The 23,280-nt window shown below is 40.4% G+C and overlaps 3 protein-coding genes across 5 annotated transcripts; 2 read left to right on the top strand and 1 right to left on the bottom strand.

The window, feature by feature from the left end:
* The first annotated feature begins 3,230 nt into the window (after nucleotides 1-3,230).
* On the top strand, nucleotides 3,231-8,294 carry LOC115690593 (probable sugar phosphate/phosphate translocator At3g17430). 3 transcript variants are annotated; one of them, XM_056312198.1, is made up of 10 exons: nucleotides 3,231-3,322; nucleotides 4,213-4,532; nucleotides 4,917-5,024; nucleotides 5,161-5,192; nucleotides 5,301-5,351; nucleotides 5,765-5,826; nucleotides 5,917-6,178; nucleotides 6,562-6,827; nucleotides 6,917-7,011; nucleotides 7,757-8,294. In XM_056312198.1, the coding sequence occupies exons 2-10, from the start codon at nucleotides 4,440-4,442 to the stop codon at nucleotides 7,940-7,942; spliced, it is 1,155 nt and encodes a 384-aa protein (XP_056168173.1). In that variant the 5' UTR covers nucleotides 3,231-3,322; nucleotides 4,213-4,439; the 3' UTR covers nucleotides 7,943-8,294. The 3 variants fall into 3 exon arrangements, with proteins under 3 accessions (XP_056168173.1, XP_030472860.1, XP_056168174.1); XM_030617000.2 differs by lacking the exon at nucleotides 3,231-3,322 and adding an exon at nucleotides 3,334-3,795; XM_056312199.1 differs by lacking the exon at nucleotides 3,231-3,322 and adding an exon at nucleotides 3,890-4,088.
* Nucleotides 8,295-8,581: 287 nt separating this feature from the next.
* On the bottom strand, nucleotides 8,582-13,197 carry LOC115690594 (novel plant SNARE 13). The gene is made up of 10 exons (XM_030617001.2): nucleotides 13,094-13,197; nucleotides 11,438-11,530; nucleotides 10,969-11,062; nucleotides 10,760-10,797; nucleotides 10,457-10,554; nucleotides 9,680-9,759; nucleotides 9,546-9,602; nucleotides 9,356-9,448; nucleotides 9,188-9,262; nucleotides 8,582-9,026 (listed from the first exon to the last, which is right to left on the bottom strand). Exons 1-10 carry the CDS (start codon nucleotides 13,171-13,173, stop codon nucleotides 8,922-8,924), a joined length of 813 nt encoding a protein of 270 aa, XP_030472861.1. The 5' UTR covers nucleotides 13,174-13,197; the 3' UTR covers nucleotides 8,582-8,921.
* Nucleotides 13,198-21,248: 8,051 nt separating this feature from the next.
* On the top strand, nucleotides 21,249-23,248 carry LOC130138510 (uncharacterized). Its single transcript, XM_056312734.1, has 4 exons — nucleotides 21,249-21,350; nucleotides 21,463-21,612; nucleotides 22,170-22,226; nucleotides 23,037-23,248. The coding sequence occupies exons 1-4, from the start codon at nucleotides 21,249-21,251 to the stop codon at nucleotides 23,169-23,171; spliced, it is 444 nt and encodes a 147-aa protein (XP_056168709.1). The 3' UTR covers nucleotides 23,172-23,248.
* The last annotated feature ends 32 nt before the right edge of the window (nucleotides 23,249-23,280 follow it).

The following is a 23,280-nucleotide window of genomic DNA, read 5'->3' as shown; positions in this document are numbered from 1 at the left end:
GCAGCGATGAGCTCACCAATCTTAAAATTACAGTCACGGGTGTTGCAGGATAGTTATGGTTCAATTCGAAATAGTGTATGTGACCCTTACAACTATACTCAGAGGTGGTCGCTAGAACTGGACTCCCCTCCCTACTCCTTTTATAATAATAATAAAAATAAGCAAGTGAGAGAATGCCTATATCTCTAGCCAACTCCTAGGTCAGTACAGTTGGTTGGGGCATCAAGTGATTTTCAAATTTTTTCCAAGTGATTTTCAGTTTAAAAGCAAAATGTTACTTGTTCAAATTCTATTAATTGTGTGCAAACTATTATAGGTCATGGCCATAAGAAAGTAATCAATGGTTAGGTAACACCATGTCATAAGTTAATGTGGCATATACTTTTGTATTGCCAACCAATAAAAAATGAACATGTGTCGTGACGCGGCAAGTAAATAAAAAAAGGTCAACTCCTTTTTCTCATCTTCCTCCTCCATCCAGTCTCTCCCCATCAATTAAGTCATGTGCTACAAAAATTTGTTTGGATGGAAAATTTACGGTCGGAAATTTTGTTCCTCGAGTAAAAGTTTGTAATTTATTTTACTTGTTTGAAAAGTCAAAGTTTTTTTGTCCTACAAGTAAAAGTTGAGTTTTTTGGGAGGGGATTTGAAACGTATATTTCTCCCATTTTGATTTACCGTAGTTCAGGAAAATTACTAAAAAAGTCTTAAACTTATTACATTGATACAAATTCAGTCCTAAACCTTTCGATTTGACCAATTCAATCTATTCGGCCAATTTAGGCTAGAAATCACTGATGTGGACTCCGGCCGTCCTATGTAGCACGACTGGCGTTGATGTAGATAAATTTTAATAATTTTTTTAAATAATTTTTTGAATTTTTGAATATTTTCCTTTTTTTATTTCTTCTTCCTTGGACCTGTGGATGGTCTCTGGCCGTGGTCGGCGGCCGACCATAGGCGAGGGTTAACGAGGGCGTCGCAACCTGGGCGAGGACCGCCTTTGCTGGCCCTCATCTGTGGCCGGTCGCTAGTCATTGTTGGAGACTAGTCACAAGCCAAAGGAAGAAGAAGCCAAAAAAATAATAATAAGAAGAAAGGAAAAAAATAAAAAATATTTAAAAATTTTAAAAATAATTAAAATTTGTTCACGTCAGCGCCAGTCATTCCATGTAGAATGGTGGCGTCCATGTCAGCAATTTCTGACCTAAATTGGCCGAATGGACTAAATTGGCTGGATGGACTAAATTGATACAAATATGAAACGGTTTATGACTAAATTGATCCAATTAAAAGGTATAGAACTGAATTAGTACCAATGTAATAGGTTTATGACTTTTTGGGTATTTTTCTCCATAGTTTCTTTTTGCTTTGTATGCATATAGAAATTTGTCACTATTTGCACAGTTCAGCACTGCCCAATGGAGGAAGCTTCATGTTTCTCCCCACTTTTTTTACCTTTATAAATTTCAATAGACATTGTTAGGTATGACTCCCAAGAATAAAATTCTCTATTGTGATTTTATGGTCCTTGATTACTAAAAAAAGGAGGCCTTTATTTATTTACTTACACAATTTGTATATGCGGTCCAAAAAGTTGTCACTATCCTACTATACATTTTCTAAACTTATATAGGGAAAAAAGAGAGAAAGAGGAAAAGAAACATTATTTGCAATTACCACCCACCTGGGTGGCGCTGCTGGAGCGCGCACTCTTCCTCTCGCAAAAAGTTGAGTGTTCGAATCCCGGGTACCGCAGGGTGACTTAACCGGTGCACGTGTGTGGTGGCTAGCACGTGTCGCCCCCAGGGTTTACCTCCCGGCTGTCGGCCGTGCGGGGGTTCCCTGGGTCATCCAAAAAAAAAAAAAAACATTATCTGCAATTTGGACGCAGAAGTTGTACAAGTCAAGAATGCCCTTATTGATTGGAAACATCATATGTCTGAGGTACGAAGCCAATCAAGAGTTTAACTTTTCAGGGTCCTCATATAAAATTTTGTACGAAACTGCATAAATTACAGTATTTATTTTCTAAAAATTACACCAAACATCACGCGTCATAGAGCGCTAGGCCGTCGCTGGTCCTCTCAATCCATCATTCCTTGATTGTATATATGTATAGGCATTAACATCTTTTTTTGTTGATTGATTATCCCCTTCATTTAACAGAAATAAATCATACAAAAAATGTGGACTCTGACCAAGTCTGGAGATTAATTTAGGAATTGAATCGGCAAAATTACCAGGCCGTTTGAATTTTGATCTGCAAAGGAACATTCTCCTCCGTCCAGCCTCATTAATCAATGTCTGAAAAGACATTGGGATAGACATCTCAAAAAGGCAATCGAAACAGTAGAACAAAAAGAAAAGAAAAGAAATGGGCTTTGTTTTGGATGCTGGTGATGATCATGAGGATGATAGTGACCGGAGGAGGATCTTGAATATTTGACAACTTCAGATTGTTTGCACCTAGAGCGTCGCTATACAAACAGCACGTGGACTAGCAAGATCCATGTAAATGCCGGCGATTTTGTTAACCCATAATTTGCATTATCCGGCTCTATCAACACGGTGGCGGCACATGAACTAGCAAGATCCATAAAAATGTCGGCGATTTTGTTAACCCATGATTTGCATTATCCGACTCTATCAACACGGTGGCGGCACGTGGACTAGCAAGATCCATATAAATGCCGGCGATTTTGTTAACCCGTGATTTGCATTATCCGACTCTATCAACACGGTGGCGATCAGTTTGGTACCACTCAATCCTTCAAGAAGACAGCTAAAGCAGCATTATCGTATGCACAGCATTACATCCATTGATAGCCAAAGAGCAAGGTGTGTGATAGGATCTACACAGATTAAATGCATCTCAATGTCAGAGGGTCCCGGTACGAGGCACCTCAAGAACGCGTGATTCTCGTTAAAGGGTCTTATGGCAATTGGTCTGAGAAGGTGTTTTAAGTTAATTCTCGCTTATGGTATCAAATTCACCTTTACGATCCGGTGAAAAAGAAGCCATTTACGTTCAATCTTGAAATTTTGTTAATCTATGATTGCATTGCATTATCCAACTTCTTTGACTGGTGATCGTTGAGGTTAGGTCGGCTTTGCACCACTCAATCCGTCAAGAAGACAGCTAAAACACCATTGTCATATGCATCAGCATAATTATTTATTGATAGCCAAAGACCAATGTGTGTAATAGGGTCAGCATAGATTAAATGCATTTGAATGGTGAGAGGGTCCCAGCATGAGGCAACTCAAGAATATGTGGTGTGATTCTTGTTAAGGGTCTTATGGCAATTCATCTGAGAAGGTGCTTTGAGCTAATTCTCCTTTATGGTACTAGATCAGCTTTTATGGTCCGGTGAAAAACAAGCCATTCACGTCCGGTCCGGTCCGGTCTTGCAACTCTGCAATGTGTCTCAACTTAGACTCAGTAGGATTTTTGCCGTTCCTGTCAGTGCAATTTGCAAAGCATGTGGTACGGTCAGCATAGGTTAATGTTTGTTTGTTTGTTTGGTCCTTCTCTATATCTTGCTCTTTTGGGTAACCCAACCTCTTAATCCATCGACTCCCACCACCAAACATCCACTGATTTTGGGCCCAACCCACCTGGTCTGTGACCATCTCAGGAGCCTTCACCTCGCACTCCGGCTCAAGGATCCCCCCTCCCCACAAAAACAAACGCTCTTCCCTTCCTGCTCACTTCGGATTGGATCTCTTCACTACTAATACAAATCTGGCGGTCAATCTTGGCGAGTAACGAAAGGATCGATTTTGGTTGAGGTAATGCGTCTGTTCATGCATGTCTGGACGTGGGTCGATCTCGTACTGCTGGGTTTTTAGCTGCCTTGCGTTGCAGATCTAATTAGTGTTAATTCTGTCCCTGTCTCATTAGGTGAACGTGGTTTTTCTTTGGCTTTGAGGTTGGATTTGATTTAGTTAGAATGTGGGGTTGTCGGTGTCGTTGTTTGGGTATGTCGCATGATTCCCCATTTTCTGCTCTTCGTTGTTGTGTACTACGTTCAATGGTGCTTGTTCCGGATCAGACTTTGTGAATTCCCCATTTGGTGGAAGTGGTTTGTTTTTGTACTTTCAATGTCCATTTCTAGTCCATCTTGCTTTGGCAGAAATATCGTTTCTTGTTTTGAGTTGAATGTCGTGGCATTATGATTTTGAATTTTCATGCCATTTCTTTGGCAGTTCAGAGATTTTGTGAACATCAAGAATAGCTCCATTTCACCGAAGTTCGGCTTCATTTGGGTTTTCCACTTCCCAGTGCTTGGGGAGATCAATTTCCATTTGGGTTTTTCTATCTGCTGCTGGAATATCATTTTACTTCTCTCTGGGGTCATGATCGGTTTACGGGCATGACAATCATTTTCCAGAAGATATTGTAGAAGCTGGTTTAGCTGGGGTGAAAGATAAGAATGGGCAAGATGATCAACAAACCGCTGGTCCTGACATACCTTTACCTATTTATCTACATTTTGCTTTCATCTGGAGTTATACTTTACAACAAGGTAATGCACGTTCACTGCTTAAATTCCTTGCATTTGTATCGCATTGCAACTAGTCATGCCCATTTTCGAAAGTCCAGACCGGATCACTTTCGTAATGTGTGTCCATTTTTTCATTAAGCTGTCTTTGGAGGCCGCTATGTGGATCTCATTTATCTTGCCATTTGCCTTGAGGCTGTCTTATGATCTAAGTCAAATCTTTGCCTGCCACTCTTTATGATCTCATGGAACAATGCATAGCTCTGTGAAATGTTGCCAGGTCAAACCATCAGCAGCCTGAATCGGCTGTTCTTTGTCATTGATTAAACTTGTACCTCTATTGGGATGTAAGAGTTGTGTCGATTGACAAAACTTATGTGGTGATTCTAACTTTGAAAATTTTTGCAGTGGGTACTTTCTCCCAAGTACTTCAATTTCCCATTTCCAATTACACTGACCATGATTCATATGGGATTTTCTGGAGCAGTAGCCTTTCTTCTTATTCGTGTTTTCAAGGTACGCATTCTTCATGGACACTTGGACCTTTACTTCCATCCATATCTTCGGAATCTTTGATATAACATGCCTCTTTCTCGTGTTTACTTCCTCGTCTGTCTATGCTAATGCGCATCTAAACAATCTTAATTTGCAGGTTGTAGCTCCGGTTAAGATGACCTTTGAAATGTAAGCGGTTCATATGATCATATATTTTTGTCTCTGGAGTTGCAATGGTTTAGATCATTGCACTTTCTTAACTCCTGTATCCCGATAACACCACTTCTATTTGTGCAGATATGCAACGTGTGTCATACCAATAAGTGCATTCTTTGCTTCTAGCCTCTGGTGAGCACTCATGCAATATTTTGAGGGCAGTAATATTGAATCCCATTGTGGATAACTTGATCCTATCATGTAAATATATCTACTTGGCTCATCAGTTATGTGTAAAATCTGTTTATTTCATAGGTCTAGCTATCCTCATTGATTGGGTAATGTGGGGTACATGGTTTTCTGGGTTCTGATATATCATTCATGATCTCCGCAATATCAGTCCCAACTATCTTTTTCTTACAACATTTTCTTACGATGTTTCTATGTTACTTCTCCACAACCAATTGCCATAACTGTGCAGAGAAGGGGTTTTATGTTATCAATAGATTAATTTAATGTCAAAGAGTTGTCACATTCATGTTCAAATTCGGTTTATCAACATTTAAGCCAATCCTTACATGATCCATACAATGTACGTTCTACAGGTTTGGCAACACTGCTTACTTGCACATTTCTGTGGCCTTCATCCAGATGCTGAAAGCTCTAAGTATGTTGAAAAAATCCCTGTTCTTTTATATATCTTCAACTGCTCATTGTATTGAATTACCTCTTACTTGTTAAATGTTGGATATTACAGTGCCGGTGGCAACCTTTGTCACAGCAGTTATGTGTGGCACTGATAAATTAAGGTGTGATGTGTTCTTGAACATGCTGGTGGTGAGCATCGGGGTTGTGATTTCCTCATACGGGGAAATCCATTTCAATATTGTTGGTACAGCTTACCAGGTCACGGGAATCTTTGCTGAGGCTCTTAGGCTGGTTTTGACCCAAGTCCTGCTGCAAAAGAAGGGGTTAACTCTAAATCCCATCACCAGCGTGTATTATATTGCTCCGTGCAGGTACTGAATTTAATTGTCGATTGCACTGGTTTCTTTGAATACATTTAAAATTAAGCCCTTAGGTTGGACTTTGATTTAGTGAAAGAAAAGGTGAAAGATGGATGGCTTTTTTGGCAGTGGGTGTCCCTTGTAATGTGAATGCCAAATATTGAGTATGTGCTTTACTAGATTGTAAAATTTTGTCATTGAGAGTTCTGTTTCCTGAATTTGCAGCATCAGTTTTATGACTTGACAGCATAGATCCTGTGATATGTAGAGCAATAGAGCATGCTTGATAATGTCATCTTATTTCAGTGCATTTTAGAATATCGTTGACAGAAGTGTCCTGTATTCCATCAGTTCATATCAAGAATGCTAACTTTCTCGCTATTTTTAACATGCAGTTTTGTGTTTCTGTTTGTGCCTTGGTATTTACTCGAGATGCAAGAGATGGAAGTTTCACAGATCCAGTTCAACTTTTGGATCTTTTTCTCCAACGCCATCTGTGCTTTGGCTCTCAACTTTTCCATTTTCCTGGTTATTGGTCGAACTGGTGCAGTTACCATTCGCGTAGCTGGCGTATTGAAAGATTGGATACTGATAGCACTTTCCACTGTTATATTTCCTGAGTCGACAATAACTGGGCTCAATATAATAGGCTATGCAATAGGTATTCTGTCTTTCTAACTTAAAGCTTCCAACGCATCTTTGATCTCATATTCTGGGATTAATGAAAGTGTTCCCTTTTCCTTTTTGCAGCTCTGTGTGGTGTTGTTATGTATAATTACATTAAGGTTAAAGATGTTCGTGCATCTCAAGCTCCAGCAGAGAGTATTCCAGAGAGAATTACAAAGGTCAGTTTCTTGCACGGGGATCTGTTTTGAAGTATCTCTCGAGGGAATATGCCTGAGGCACTGTATATATATATGGTTCGAAGTTAAAGATTGAAACTAAAATCGTTGATCATGAAAACACAAGGAGTAGGAAGATACACTGTCATCATTAGGCTCTCTGTTTTATGGCTTCTGAACTTTATGTGCTCAAATCTTCGCACTTTGTACTTAGGCACTCTGTTTTGAAGTTGTTTTCACCATTCCTCATCCCCTGCCCCACCGCCCTTTTCTTGGGATGGAGAAATATTAGTTCCTGATATGGCACTATAGCAACATTCGGCATCAAAATGTTTGTTGGCGGGTGCCTTTTAAATTATTAACTTGATGAACGGCAGCAATCCGTTATTTCGATAAACTACTTTGAGGTTGACATAATGGATGGTCAGCAGAAACTTCTTATGATCCTGATAAATCGTCAGATCATGGGGCAAGTACTCCACTCTAGCCTTTGGACACCGTGGAACTAGCACACTACACTGGCAAGCACACGTTCAATTTCAGACTTTAGTTGTGAATTTGTGATTGTTGTGCTTTTCTGAACGCACCCTTTGAGGTCCTCGTTAGTTAAACGATGGACAAAGTTCAAGGATGATTGATATGATTTTTTTTAGCTTTAAGCCCTTTGTAGAATTCTTGCTATTTCGTTTATTCCTTGGCCATTATTGTTCTCACTCTTAAGAGCCTAATGCCTTTTTATCAATTCTAGGATTGGAAGCTCGAGAAGAAGTCATCTGACCCTTTTCTGCCTAGCAAGGGGAGCGACAACAATAGTGGAAGAAACGGGGGGAATAGTCCCACCGCCAGCCCTACCGTCGATGAAGAAGCGCCTCTCATCCCATCGTCAAGATTTTTTTACACAGGACGGACACAATTTAACAGCCATTCTAAATGAGTCAGCATACTCATGATTGAAGAACTTTATATTCATCCTAGGAAACAAGAGAAGATCGTGAGGGTGCGTCCCCGGGCTTCCTATGGAAAGAGCGTTCTTTCAGAAACCACTCTGGCAAGTTAGTGCATCAATTCAAATTGTAGATGGGGACACATCGAGGAGTCGCGACGCAGAGGAGCACAGGAACTGCAGTTGTACGTCAATGACAGGCTGACCATATTGTCCGTTCCCGTGAATCAATTGGGCTCTTGTTCCTTTGTTAAAGGTGATTACGTACTCTAGTTTTGATTCCAGATTATATCGAACATGTGGTTCTTCAGCAATGTCAAGTTATTTCAATGTGATAGCCAAATGCAGGGATGGACAATCTCATTCTTTTTGTGGTACTTAATCCAGAGAGGGAGGGAAGGAGGGCTTTGTTACAATTTCATCTAGAGGTTTAGAACGCTCTACCCTGGAAGATTGGTATCATTTAGTTAGCAAACAGAGCCTTGGATGAAAGCAACAAACGCACTAAATTGGTATATAGCAAGGTAGAGCTGTTTAATTATCCGGTCGTCAAACAGGAAATCAGTAAACGTATGCAATTTTCACGACACGATCAACCGCAGCCCGACTGAAATCAGAAGGCAAAAGAAATTTCAAAACAGGCATGCATTACATCCTCAAAAGGGCATTTAGCCGAATACATGTACATGGCAATGATGGTGTAGTTCTGCCGTCTACAATGGTCTCGACAACATAAGCGAAAAAAAACCATGCCATACAAACTCTGCAAAGAGAAAAGAAGCGGAAGAGGGAAAGGAGGCCTCACAAATGATTTACACATACAAATAGAATCACAGACAAGAAAACGCATGTCAGGCAAGAATAGTAATTATAGAAGAAAAAAACCATATACATGCCCACAAACAGCTTTGCCAGATTACTTTCACCGTGACGGGATTTGCAGCAACTTTTACCCTCGGATACAAGGAATCTACTGCGCATCTCCGAAATCCCTGATAGATAACAACCTTCTTGTCGGCGCAGGTGGTGCTAGTCCAGGAATGTCCCTGATGTTCTTGTTGTTGGGGTGCACAATCTATATATCAAATATTACCAAAACATAATTAAACCTCCACAGACATCACAATGAGATTTTGCACACGAGGGATTAGATTGAACTATAGCAAAAGGCAAACAAATCACTCCATTAAAATGTAAATCTGATCAAGTGATGAATGGATTAATTGAACAATATACCTTCACCACAATAATTGCTATCACGCCACAGACGATAAGTAATAGGAAAAGCATAATACATTTATCTGTTGCCACCTGTAAAAAAGAAGATAGAACTCAACAAAAGTCCCACTAGAGAGGAAACAAATACATTTACAGGCAAAATAAAGGAAAGGAAAACAGATGAACCTGTCTGCCAATTTCCTTCACAAGTTGGGAAGCCTTTTTAATAGAAAACTGGATCGTATCAAGCTCATTCACGATTCTCCCCATTTGCTCGGTCTGGAGAAAGTTAGATCTTCAAGTAAGGCCCAAACTAAAATAACAAAATGATGCAGACTCTTTTCTTCCCCATAATAAGTTCATAAAGAAGACTAACTTGGCCCTTTAAGGTGACAGCAGTCTGTGTTCCCACTTCCAAAGTTTGCTCAACAACCTAGGAATCCATTCATCATCAGAATAATGATATCTATGTAAGAAAAGGAGCAAGAATTCATCAAGATAAGTGCTCACCTTTTTCGAGCGCTCAATGACCTGATCAGTTTCATCCATTTGCTTCGTTCCAGCATCAATGAGCTGTTGGTTTGACATGGCTGCAAGGCAGAATAAGTTGGCCAGGAAAGAAAAAAAATGAGACCAAGTTTTACACAATAAACCCAAGAAAGAATTATCGAGAGAACATATCAATTCAAGGTGAATAAGTGTTCCATCATCTAATTCCACTGACATATAAACATAAACGCCAATAGGAAAAATTTGTAAATGCCCTTCTCTGACAACTGTGAAACAATCTTCCAGTTCAAAATACTGGACAAAAGTGATGCAACCTACTAGTTTTAAGTGTCTGTGTCAGATAAGGAGAAAGCACAACATCAACACTCAACTTTGCTTAGATAAGATTAGATGTGCTAATGTCTAACTCTATCGATGGTTATTAGACAGTCGGACTGCTAGCTGATATAAATAGTGACCTATTTGACAGGTTTGTTGCATCCCCAAGGATACAGGAAACTAAGAGGAACCATTATCAGCTCATGAGAAAACAACACTAAAAACAAAGAAAATGGACGCTGATTTAACATTAAACATCCATGTCCAAACCTTTCATCGATATTTTATTTTACAAGAAAGTGGAATAAAAGAATTGCATGAAATAACATTTTATTGCTTGCTGAAAGATGGCATATAGAAGTATTGCCCGGAGCTACTAGCAAATCATCTGTACTTTATTTAATTAAGATATTTGAAAATTAAACAGCAGTTATCATTAGGAAAGAAATCCAAACTGACCTGATGCCACTTGGAAATTTTCATCTTCAGTTGGTTCACTTACTCCAGCTCCCATATCAAAAAGTTCAAGTTTCTTATTACCAAGAGTACTCATATACCTGCAATTACACAACAGAGATTCAATTCAACATGAAGAACATAAAATAAGAACCCACCTGTGATCTTGATACCTGAAAACCACCAACAAAAAAGCAGTCCATTTTGTCTACTGCCTAAGGCTGAAGTACAAAAGAGAAGCTATTCACCTAATGACACCAAATATATGAATTATGAGCCAAAAGAATAAGAAAAGAGAAAACTTACGTTTTTCTCATTGCTACATATGTGTTTAGCTCTTTGATCTGAAAAAGGAGAGAACGTGCAGTGAAAAAAAGTTTGCTAGAATTAAGAAAATATGAAGAAGAATTCATGACACAAATATTGCCATGGAGAAATGCTGACGTGCATGAACATCGAGATGGTACAGTTTAAAATTTCATTTGTAATTTATACAAAAGGGATCGGGAACTGACCATAGATTGCTTCTCATCATTGAGTTGCCTATTTACTTCTGGTGGATTTCTGCCCTCTTCATCCTTAATTTCTCGATCAAACTCTTTGATTAATCTGTATAAATATACAAGATGTTAAACCTTGCGATCTACAATACTGAATATTGAAGGAAACAATGCATGGCAGATCAAAAATTAGAGATTAAAGACTCTTGTCTCTTGTTTTTCCCCTTTCCTAAAATAATTCTTTTGCACACTCCTCTCACTCAAAAATATGACACAAGAGATAAGGAAACCTTATCTATACCATATATTTAAAACCCGTACTCATCTCATGTAATTAATACGGATTTAAACACTTGCCCTGTTTATTATATAGCCGATTGTGAAAACAGAACTCTTTATTGAAGCAAATGGTCCAAAGCTTACACTTCTTTAATGGTTACACCGTACGCGATAATCAAACAAAGGAATTGAAGCAGCCTCGTACCTCTTACACTCCCTCATCTTCCCAGTGAGTTCCTCCAATTGTTTACTTTGTCGGTTGGAATCTTTGATCTTATCGATCTTCTGGAAGCCATTTCTGCATACACCCAAAAAACAGACGAAGATTGATGTATATATATCAAGTGTTTGCAATAAGCACAAGTCTCGTCTTCGAAAGACAATTGAAAAGGCAACTGACTCTCCAAACTTATGATTACCCAGAAGAAACCACATCTACCTTAGATATGTAGCTAAATAACGGTTAAGAAGATGAGCCCTCAATAACGATTATGAAACACATGTTTGCAAGATACCCAATACGTTTAAAGCAGAAGAGTGCAGTATCTCCATAAATGCGCATTTTGACCTTTTTCTTTGGCCTGAAGGCCCATTTTTAACTTGAAAAAGACAAACTATATATCAATGAGACTGCCTAACACATCAATGCAATTTCCGGCATGCAGTCGATTTCTTCATCATCTAACCAAGAGAAGTACATGGTGGTCGTTTCATTCCATGTGTTTGATAAAAAATGGCTATATCAGCCATCCACATTCCTCTTCCCTCCGTCCACCCCTCTATTCATGTGCATTGCCAAAAGCAAAGAATCATTCTCCAAATCACGGTGGATCTTTCTCTTGTAAGAAAACACAATTCATAACTTTGGCCTTGTAGAGGTATTTTTATCAAATCGTTTCTTAAAAAGAGAAAATGTTCCCCTTTATAGACCATATACAATCATTTTTTTCCCTTTTCTCCACCAATAGAATCAACAAGTATTGAACGACACTGCGTCTCTCAAAATTAATTGCTTTTCCCTCGGTGAATGACGAATCTGAAACGTCACAAATATTTCCTGAACGTAGAAAAAGTAATCCAGACTTTTTTTTCCCTCGTATTGCTAAACTTAGAAACAGATCTCGAGTCTTGACATCATGTCATCTGCGCCAAACAGAAATTATGACCAAATAATACCGCTTTTTCTCTCTATTTATCCTCCGTACTGCCAACATCCTAATTGAAGAAATCCATCGCTTTTCCCTAAAGCACCTCCTAGCATTCTTCCACACTCCGAATCCTTATTTGCTTGCTGGATACTTAAAATGAGGATTGACATCCGTTTTCTTCCTCCAAACTGATCACCTTCTCCACTGCTCGCAAGGCAGTAAGGATCATACCGCACCGCCCTTCATCGTCCCAAAACACGTAGCCTATGCTCGCAGTAAGGTTAAAGAGAAGCACAGTCGGCATCCACCGTTCCTTTTGCATCGGTGACGGGTAACATCACCTTTAGTCACACCGACGAACCAGCGATAGCACTATGCAGCTTCACATACATTTCATTACCGCATTAGCAAAGATCCATCCATAAGCTCAATTCCTGATCCTTTACTTCTACAGAGCAATGATCGACACAAAATCAGCACCTACAATACCCGCCTCCGTATGTGCAGCTCGTCCCCACTCATACGCCCGCGCAACGCACTACACTGCGCGCCGATCGACGAGAAAGAAGATGACTAATTCCCACCCACCCAAATCTATAGATTCGTGTGCTTAGGAACCAGCACACGCGTGAGACAACAGGCACCAAAAATCAAATTCCCCCAGATTCCACGCCGCCATTTACAAAGAGAGAAACATCAAAACCAAAACTCACGCGAGGGCCCGGAAGTTGTCCTTGATTTCGCCATGGATCTGCTCCATCTGAGGGCTCATCTGCAGCTCGCCGCCCGCCATCTCCGCCGCCGGCAAAGCCAAGCCCCCCCGACGCGAGCAACCCTAGATTCCCCTCCCCCCCTCCCCCCACCGAATTCCAGCAATGGCTTCGGCCTCACCGCATCAGCAAAGAAATCCGAGTCCCGCCTCCCGCCTCCCTCCCACCAAAAAGCTACCGACAGGAAACCCTAATCGCGACCCCCCACCGCAGCTCCCGAGATTTCAAACGAGAGCGGCGACAGAGTGGAGGAGGAGGGGGAGGAGATCGGAAGAGGAGATGTGCAGATGGCGGAAATCGATTTGGGGATTTTTACAGGTTGGTCGGTAGAGGAGAAGGAGAGATGGCAAATTATTTTTTTCTTTTCTTTTTTTTTTTGAATTTTATTCGGGGGAAGTTCTTGTTGGTGATTAAAACAACAATATCGTCCAAACTGTGAGTATAGTTCCCCCCAACAGCTTTTGTCTAGCGTGAGCGCGTAGGACGCACCCCAATTGGCCCATATACGGTTCGCGTCCCCCCGTGGCCTGGCGGCCGGGTCGGGTCGGGCAGAGCCGCCCGCCGGGGGGGCACGGCCCGACCCGGCATCCCCACGGGGCGGCGACGGCACGGGCACAAGCCTCGGGCGCGAAGGTTGGGCGTGGCATGGGCGCAGCACATGGCTGCTCGAGGCCACGAGCCGGGCTTCCGACACAAGTACAGGGAGGCCGTGATCGGGATTCGGTGTTCAGACACATGTCGAATTCCTTCTTCTCTTAAAATGATGAATACACCTGCCTGATCAAATTACGTCCGACAATTACCGAAGCGGGTTCGTCGGGGCCCTCGAATCCCCATGTGATATAAACGAAAGAGCAACAACGACGGGGCCTTATCTAGCTCTGGCTCTAGTAATATTCAATCACTAGCTCAATTAGGCGCGTCTTCTTTAACGTCGCAATCTCTCTTAAGTCAACTTCCGGACATCGGATTTACGAAAAAACCCCTCCGGCCATCAACACGGAAAGATAGATTAGATTACTCACTACAAATTGCTTATAATGTTTAGTTGACTTCGACCCACTTGAGTACAAATCTATGTATAAATAATAACAATAATAATACGGAAAGTGGGACTAAGGGTGCGCATGAATATCATTATGTGCTCGGGAACTATTTCTGAACAGAAATGATTTTTTTTTATTCTGTGCCCAGAAATAATTTCTGAGTATTTGAAGACGTTTGATAAAGTGACCAAAATTTCTATTCCTAGAGTAGAAAAGAACAGAAATGCGTTTGGTAACTACACAAAATTTCTGTTCCCAAATAATATTTTAATAATATTTTGAATTGTTTAATTTTTTTTCTTTCTACCCATTTTCTTCTTTGGCCATGGCCTAGTTGTTTGACATGGCCACACACTGGAAGAACAACACAAAAATAAGAAAAGAAAAAAAAGAAAAAGAAGAAAAAAACTGATTCTCAAAATTGTGCCGAGAAACAAGAAACAACTTTTTTTTACTTCTTGTTTTTCTTCCAAAACTGTTTCTCGGCATAAATTTTTGCAAAAATGTGTCCGGAAACAAAAAGTTTACCAAACGCATTTCTGTTCCCAAACTATTTTTGGGAACAAAAGAACAGAAATTTTCACTGTTTGGCATGTTGCCAAACGGGCCCGTCAATTACATGTGACTTTATTTTTCTTCTTTTTTTTCATTTTTTTCCTTTTTTTTTTGCCATTTTTCGAATGTATAAAAGAAGGAAGAGGGAAGGGGGGGGCGCCAAGAAGTGAGGTGGCATGTGCTGGCATGGGGATAGGGAAGAAGAGCCAACGATCGAATTTGGTGCGTTTCCGCTGTCGGAATCGCGCGCCCCTCCAAGTCAATGATTGATTGACTTCTGGTCGAGGCCGTTTGTCCTCGCCGTCGCTTCCGCTCGGAATTTTTGTGCCGTTGGATTTACGCGTCACGGCGGATTTGATTTGTAACGGGAGTTGGGCGCGTTTGTTTTTGCAAAAAATCGCAATCGCTCGAAATAATAGGCTAACGAAAAGTACTTTTATTATCGATAATAATTTATATCTAAATATTATTGCAGGACGATAAATATATTTTTCGTTCATTTATTTCAGTAAGCCATAAAAATGATTGTTTTTTTTTGGGAATATATTTTCTAAATCATTTATTTTTCCGTGATACTTTGTTAACATTATAAGTATCAGTATCGTTTCGCGAAAAATGTGACATTTCTTGAATAAGCCATTTTACAGGAAAATGATATAATTTTTTGGTGTTCAGCTAAAATTTGAAAAAGACCCGGAAAATATTTTTTGCTGTTTGTTATGAAAAATCTGATTTGATTTTCTTCCGTGCACTGCTTTTAAAAAAAATATTTTTATTTTTTATTTTTTTTATTAAAATTGATTTTTGTATTTTCTTTATTTTCTTTTTCTTTTACCTTCTTCTCCAACCGATCGCCGGCTAAGGTGACAAGTGACGGCCGAAGACCAGCCACAAGCAAGTTCGAGCCTCGCAAGTCGTGATTGGCAAAGCCTCGAGCGTCGCTTGGCTTGAGCTCACTTGTGGCTGGTGATCGGCCAAAGAAGAAGAAAAAATAAAAATAAAAGAAAAAAATAAAAAAAAAATTAGAATTTTATAAAATAAAATAAGAATAATTAAAATCAATGGTGAAAGAAGGAAAAGAGGAAATCATTTTCCTCACTTTTGAATGTGTTTTTTCCATTGACGAAAAATATTTTCCCTGACTTATTTATTTTCTGTGAATCGAATGCCGAAAATTTTGGAAAATATTTTTTTGAAAGTTATTTTTCGCGAAAACCTACGGAGCCTAAGTGTTTCCGACTACAAATTCCCACGATGTCCGAGTACAAATTCCAACGATATGTCCAACGTGACTTTTTCAATGGGAATAATTTTCAAATCAACGCGGCTTTCTTAACAAAAGGTGAAGACCAACTTTTGGATAAGGGACAAGATGACCAAGGAATCTTGACTAGAAAACGACGCCGCTTTCAACCAAAAAACCTGATTTTCTCTGTATCTCGTTCCCTCTTCTTGCTTTCTTGACGGAAGCGAAAGAACAAACTGAAAACTCTAGGTTCATGAAGAACTATATAAGCCATCCAAACACAACCACAAAGCTAAGCCCACCCAAAATTGGACTTAGCTCGATTTTGAGTCCTACATATACATGTGTACTAGACCTGTCAAATGGGCGGGTCGGGTCGGATTTGGGTCGGGTCATAAATAGTCCGACTCAAATTGACCCATTAACCTGTTTATGACCCATTTATGCGCAATGTAATTTTCTTGACCCATACCCGGCCCAACCCATACCTGACCCATACCCGACCCAACCAGTATTGCTAAAACACTTCCATATTTAACCCATTATAATTTTTTATGATTTTAAAAAAATTATATTGCTAATTTGTGGACAATTTTTATAATTTTAAAAATTATTTTTTTATTTTTTTACTTTTTTTTTCACAAATCCTGAAATGGATTTGATTTTTAGTTTTGAATTAAATATAAATGAGATCTTAAAAAATTAACACCTGTTGTTTTTTTTTGGTCGGACAACACCCGTTTAATAATACATTGTTTGATACAATATTTTAAAATTTTAATTGCCGAATATGTAATTCTAGTACCCATAAAGAAGTGCACAAATATAAATTAATAAAGTCGATAATTATAATAATAAATTCATAAAACCAGGTTCTAGGTTCAAAAGCATATACATTATAGACCTATCAAATGGGTCCAAAATCCACTCATGTTTGCTTAAATGGGTTGATAATGGGTCATTCTTTTTTTTCAAATCAGCCGTAATGGGTTTTAAAAATAAGAAGGCCAAAATATATGGGTCTTAAATGAGAATATTCTGAACCCATTTACAATCCAATTTCTTTTCGAAGAAAAGCCCGGCTCATGATCTCACTTCACAATCTTCTATCCCTCTTCTTCACTTATCGCTTCGATGAATCTAATTCGCAGTCACCTCTGCCGCTATTGCCGACTTCACGCCGCCCTTCTCTGGTGGCCAAGGTTCTGAATTTTAGTAACATTGAAAGGGAATTGGATGTTTCCGTCTTCTCACCTCGACGAAATTGGTGAACTTGGGATCTCTATTGACCACCAACTAATGAACCTAGAAACCCAGCAACCCCCACACAAAAAGAGAGAAAAGATTAGTCAGCAAAACACCAATTCCGCAGCACGAACCCAAACACCCTCGAAAACAAAATTGTAGGCAAACTCGACAAAAAAGTAAGCAAATAGAGAAAACCCAATACCCGGAGACAAAAATGTCGGTCCCTTCGAACCTCGCCGAGTACAAGAAGCTCGGCTCGTATGCGCTGATCGGCCTCCCTTCGAGCTATGAGACTCGATTCGTCGAGGCAAACGAGACGAAGACCAAGTACTCGATCGTCATCGGGGGAGCGAACTTCGTGAGCACGTGCCGGAGGCGCTCGGGACGGCGGGCATCGAGGCGGTGGTGGCGAAGTCGTAGGCTCAGATAGTCCTCAGGAATTTAGTGGCGATTGGAGAGATTTAGCCGCAAGAAACGGAGTTTAGGGTTTGCGAGGATTGCAGGACAGGCGATATTGAATCGTCGGAGAACCTTGGCTACGACGGAGATGGGCGGCGCACTGGTGATGGGCGGCAGCGCACCGGAGATGGGCGGCGCGAAGTCGGCGATAGCAGCAGAGGTGACTTCGTGGAAGCGATAAGCGAAGAAGACGGAGAGAAGATCGTGAAGTGAGAGGTTGATCATGAGCCGGGCTTTTCATAATGGGTTATTAAATGAGTCGTAAATGGGTTCAGAATATACCCATTTAAGACCCATATATTTTGGCCTTCTTTTGTTTGAAACCCATTAAGACCGATTTGGAAAAAAAAGAATGACCCATTAGCGACCCATTTGAACAAACGTGGGTTCATAAATGGGTTTTGGACCATTTGACAGGTCTAATGTGTACCCATATATATGAAAGCAAGACCGAGCACAAGTTGCTTGACAAGCCCGTCGGGCCGGGAGTCCGTGATCGGAGGGACGAGTCACGAGGAACCCGGCTTCGCCCATTTCGGGCAGCGGACAGTCCTCGGCCTCGTCGACCATTTCCTCGAACCACGGATGCCTCGTTCACCGTCTCTCCGCCCCACGATGCTCCTAGCGGCAAACGGAGTGAAGCCTCTTTCGACCCCTTTCTTCATAAAAGCATCATGGACACGCGTAGCGTACGAGCGCACTCGGGCGAGACGTCCTGGTCATGATATTCACCTTCGTCTTGGCTTTGTCGACGCAATCGCGAGCCGCTTGTCCTGTTCCTGCTCTCCATTGCAAATTTTTAGCATCTAATTTTGCCGCAATTGCTTGGGTGAAGAAGGAATTGCCCAAACCATATTAGTGGCCTCCATATTCTATTGGTGCCAACTGAGAATGTGACCTTCGAAACGATAGAAATTTCAAAAGTCAAACTTTCACTTAGGAATAACTAATTTTAACTTCCTATTTTTTTTTTATAAAAAAATATTAAGGCTCCTGTAGTTTTTTGTTTAACGCCAAGCACCTGAAATATTTTAAAATATATATAGATATTTATACGTAGAATTCTATATAATTTTTCCACATCCATCTTTTGAAATCTAAAGGAGTAACGACGCGAATGGTCCATGAGCTTTGACCCAATGTGCAATGTGGCCCCTGAACTTTTGGTACATGTTCAAACTTGTCCCTGGACTATATGAAAATATTCAATATCGACCCTGAACTTAAATTAATTGAAGGACCACATTGAACGTCTTCATATTGTCCAATGACAAGTTTGAACATGTACCAAAATTTCAGGGACCCTATTAAATAAATCAAAAGTTCAGAGACCACATTGTATGTCAAGCTAAAGTTCAAGGATCATATTGAACAAAATAAAAGTTCGAGGATCACATTGCACATTGGGCCAAAGTTCATAGACCATTTGTGTCGTTTTTCCCAAATTGAATGTACCTTTTCTTCTCATTTTCAAACTTTTAGCGCGAAATAATAAGAAAGTAGGGAAAGCATATGCTTTTTAATCTTGGACGAGTGGAAGATGATGAAAGTTTGAGGATTACATTGCACATTGGGCTAAAGTTCATAGACAATTTGTGTCGTTTTTCCCAAATTGAATGTACTTTTTCTTCTCATTTTCAAATTTTTAGCGCGAAATAATAAGAAAGTAGGGAAAGCATATGCTTTTTAATCTTGGACGAGTGGAAGATGATGAAAGATGTTACATGCATGAGAATAGGATATAAAACGTGCTATTTCCACCGCTCTTTCGAAATTGCTACTAACTGTTCTTAAGAGAATGAGGAGGATATTCACCGCTCCGTTCATCGGCGATGAGTTTTCATTTCATGGCGGCATCGCCAAAGCTACCGATTCCTCTCTAGAACACACGTGATCAACGCCGGAGACACATTTTGTACCGATATTCTATCCTTTTGAATCAATTTGCTCCTCGTAGTCTGTCTAAACATTCGATGTCGTACTTTTCAAATTGTCGATTCGCATCTCGTTCGTATTTTGTTACCCTTCTTAATCAATGTGTGCCTATAAAAGAAAGTAGCATCCGCATGCGAATATGTGTGCTTCGCGCATTCGAACCGCTTCAAACAAATTTAGGGATGATTACCATAAAAGTCCTAGGTCTATTGCACTTGTGCCGATTCAATTCTAAACATTTTCACATTTTGCCAATTTAGTCATGAACCTTATCACGTTTGGCCAATTGAGTCCGTCCGATCAATTTTATTGAAAATCGCCAATATGGACGCCAGACGTCCTATGTGGCATGGCTAGTGCTGACGAGGACAATTTTAAAATATTTTTATGAATTTTTATTAATTCTTTCTTTTCTTTTTTTCTTCTCTTCTCTTTTCCTTATTCTTTTTCCACTATTGCAAGCAAGGGTCGTCGGCTATTGGGTGAGGCAATCCCGGTTGCTGGGCAAGGCCATCCTCGCAGGCTATGAATAAAGGCCGCCTCACCTGCAACCGGCGAGGCCTTAGTGAGGCTGGCTTCACTCGGTGCCGCATGTGCCTCGCCCAAACCATCGCGAGGCGTGCTGTGGGCGAGGGCCGTGACCCTCATTGCCAGTCGGTGAGGGCTTCATGGCCCTTGCCCAGTGGCTAACCATCTCCGGCGACCCTTGCCAACCATAGTGGAAAAAAAAAAAGAAGGAAAAGAGAAAAAAAAAGGAAAAAGAAAAATTAAAAAAATTTTGGGAAAATATTAAAATATAGAAAAAATTGTCCACATCGTGCGACGTTAAACGGCCAGCATCCACATCTGTGCTTTTTAGCCAAAATTGATCGGATGAAATTAATTGGCAAAATGTGAAAATGTTTTAACTTAAATTGGCGTAATTAAAAGATTTAAGACTGAACTGACCCAAATGCAGTAGATTTATGACTTTTTTGATAATTTTCCCAACAAACTTATCATGCCTGACTCATTCTTATGCCCATTACATTTCCTCAAAGATCATGGCCCTTAAGACCGTTGTTGTGATCTGTTGCTCTTGTTTAAGAAAACGGGATTTTCTGGCCGAAAGAAGAACAAGATGGGTCATTCTTTTGAAAGTTTCAATTCACATCTCCTCAATATATTTTTTTCACCCCTTTCAACCCTTTATCTCTCTACAATTTAAACGTACCTGCACACTCGAGTTACTCAAGAATATTGCTTCACGCATGGAGTCACTGCAAACACAAATTGTCATGCCCACCTTATTCTTTTGAGGCGAGCGATCTCTTTTCTCAACCGCACATAGCTTATTCTTCATTAAATAATGCAATCTTTCTTATGAGGTTTCCCCAGGTAGGTCCACTAGGGGCCAGCCAAGCTCTTCGTGGAGGAACTTCAGGAAAAAGAGGGATTATCTGACCAAGAAAAGGAAAGGAAACGATGGGGATCTCAGACTTATAGCTACGGGTGGTGAGGCTGTAGGTCCAAAATTCGAATGCAAAGGTCCCTCATGGAACGCCCCCAAACCTGTCGCCAACAGTGAGCACTCCGGCACCTGCAAATTGGCCCAAGTGTCTCGTGCTTCATGTGGAAGAATGAGAGAGAAGGTTGCTTGCTGTGCCAGGAGGAACCAGTGGCCACGCAGAGCCCTGGGGGAGGAATGTTAGGTGGAGCTTTATCGGATTCTGTATCTGCAAAATATGGGTTCTGAAAAAAAAAAAAAAAAAAAAAAAAAAAAAAAGGTCAACAAGTCAACAAGTCAACAGAAGCTACAGTGGACTCTCGACCAAATTAAAAAGGAGGCCGAGAGCTCCTTGGCTGAGAAAAACAGAAACGGAAAAGAAGAGAAAGGAGAGGAAAGGGAAGAAGAAGAAGAAAAAGAGGAGAGGAGAGGGTTTTGCGCCGCGCGGACCTCGCCTAGCCGATTCGACTTCGAATCGCAACGCTCGGTAAGTACTCGCGCCCCTCGTTCGTTTGATCGGAGAAGTTTTTCAATTTAGGGTTTAAATTCGGAATTTTGGGAAATTCGAGCGGCGAAGTCTGATTTTTGAGTCGTTCAGCTGCGTATTTTTATAGAATTGGTAGTTTACAGTGTTGCGGAGCTGTGGGATTTTACGGAGCCTGATTTGGACTTACGATTTGCTGGATATGAATTTTTGAAGTTGAGTGCGTGCAGTGAACAGTACGCGAACAATGGTTTTTAGGCCGATTTTCGTCGGTTTTCGGCTCGATTTTGGGGCTGCCAAGTTGGGGTTCCTGTAGTGCTCCGAACAAGCTTTCTTTTGACTATAAACTTGCTTGGATTGGAGTTTACTGGAGAAAGTTATGGCGCAATCAAGTTTTGCGCTTAGGCGTTGTATTGTGGGCGATTTTGGATAATCGCGTTAGACGAGCGTTTTGAGGGCGTCTTTTAGTCGTTATATTAGCATCTAAGCCTAGTTGAGCCGAGTCGTAGTTGAAGTAACATTTTACTCGGTTTTGATACCGTTTTTCGACTTATTGTTAGGTATTCAAGTGTGTCGGCTCGAGAAATCGCTGTAGGTTAGTTTTTCAGCTTTTCAAGGTGAGTGGTACTATTTCTTCTTTGAATTTGTAAACTCATGTTTAGAAAATGATATGTATTAGATATGTTATCATATAAGAAATGGCATTTTGATTACATAAAATTGGATCGAGCATTTGCTGCCATCTTGTGCATTTAAAATGAAAGATTATCTTTTGATTTCGGTTTGAATTTACTGAATGCAAATAGGTTTGCGAAACCTTTTGAGAAAGACTCATGAGGAGTTCTTGCATTTGAATGTGGCTTATGAAGGGTTTTATTTTGGTTTATGAAATGGTTTATGAAATGATTTCTGGAATGGGTTTTGTAGATTGGTGGATGATATTGTTGTGGATTTTGATGCTCAGTGTCTCTGTGAACCCAAATGAGGGTTTGTGGGTATGCGCATACTAGACTAGGATATCCTTGTGGGCCGAGCCACCGGCTTATAGTAGGTGGAGACCTTGCCAAGGGGGGAATCTTGGTCGCCTTTCACGGGGCGTTATCCGTGATCATACTTAGATTTCTGAGCATGAGATTGGTCAACGGAATGGACCATTGGTGTGTGCTTTTCGACGAGATTGGCCAATGGATTTGACCATTGGTTTCTTCTTTGATATTATTAATTGGAATGAGCTTTCCTATTGTGAAAATGTGATGTTTAAAGTAGTATACAACGTATTTTAAACCTGGAGTTGGTTATATGTTGTGTTATTTGAGTTTTCGTTTAGTCTTACAACTGTGTGCATAGTAGGTGCTCGATCTACTTAGAAGAATGTATTACTCACTGAGCCGTGGTAGCTCATTCCTCTCATTTAACTTGTTTTTCAGGTTCTTCACCGAGACGCTAGTAGGCGTGAGAGTTCCGGTGTCGGGGAGAACATTTTGATAGTTGAGACTTTTTGGTACGAGTTACACATGGATGTGGAGCTTACTGTACTTAGCTTTTTGGTGGATTGTAGTTAACTCTGATATTGTAACCAAATAAACTTTATATCATGTATATATGTGGTTGCATATATTTTGATATCATGTGAGTTTTGGTTATGTTTAGGCTGCGTCCTTTTGTTAAAGG

The sequence above is a fragment of the Syzygium oleosum genome, unplaced genomic scaffold, assembly GCF_021117445.2.
Source record: "Syzygium oleosum isolate NSW1041296 unplaced genomic scaffold, Sole_v2.1 Sole_v2.06, whole genome shotgun sequence".
Taxonomy (NCBI): domain Eukaryota; kingdom Viridiplantae; phylum Streptophyta; class Magnoliopsida; order Myrtales; family Myrtaceae; genus Syzygium; species Syzygium oleosum.
The sequence above is the reverse complement of the archived record's forward strand: the minus strand, read 5'-3'. Positions and strand labels throughout refer to the sequence as shown.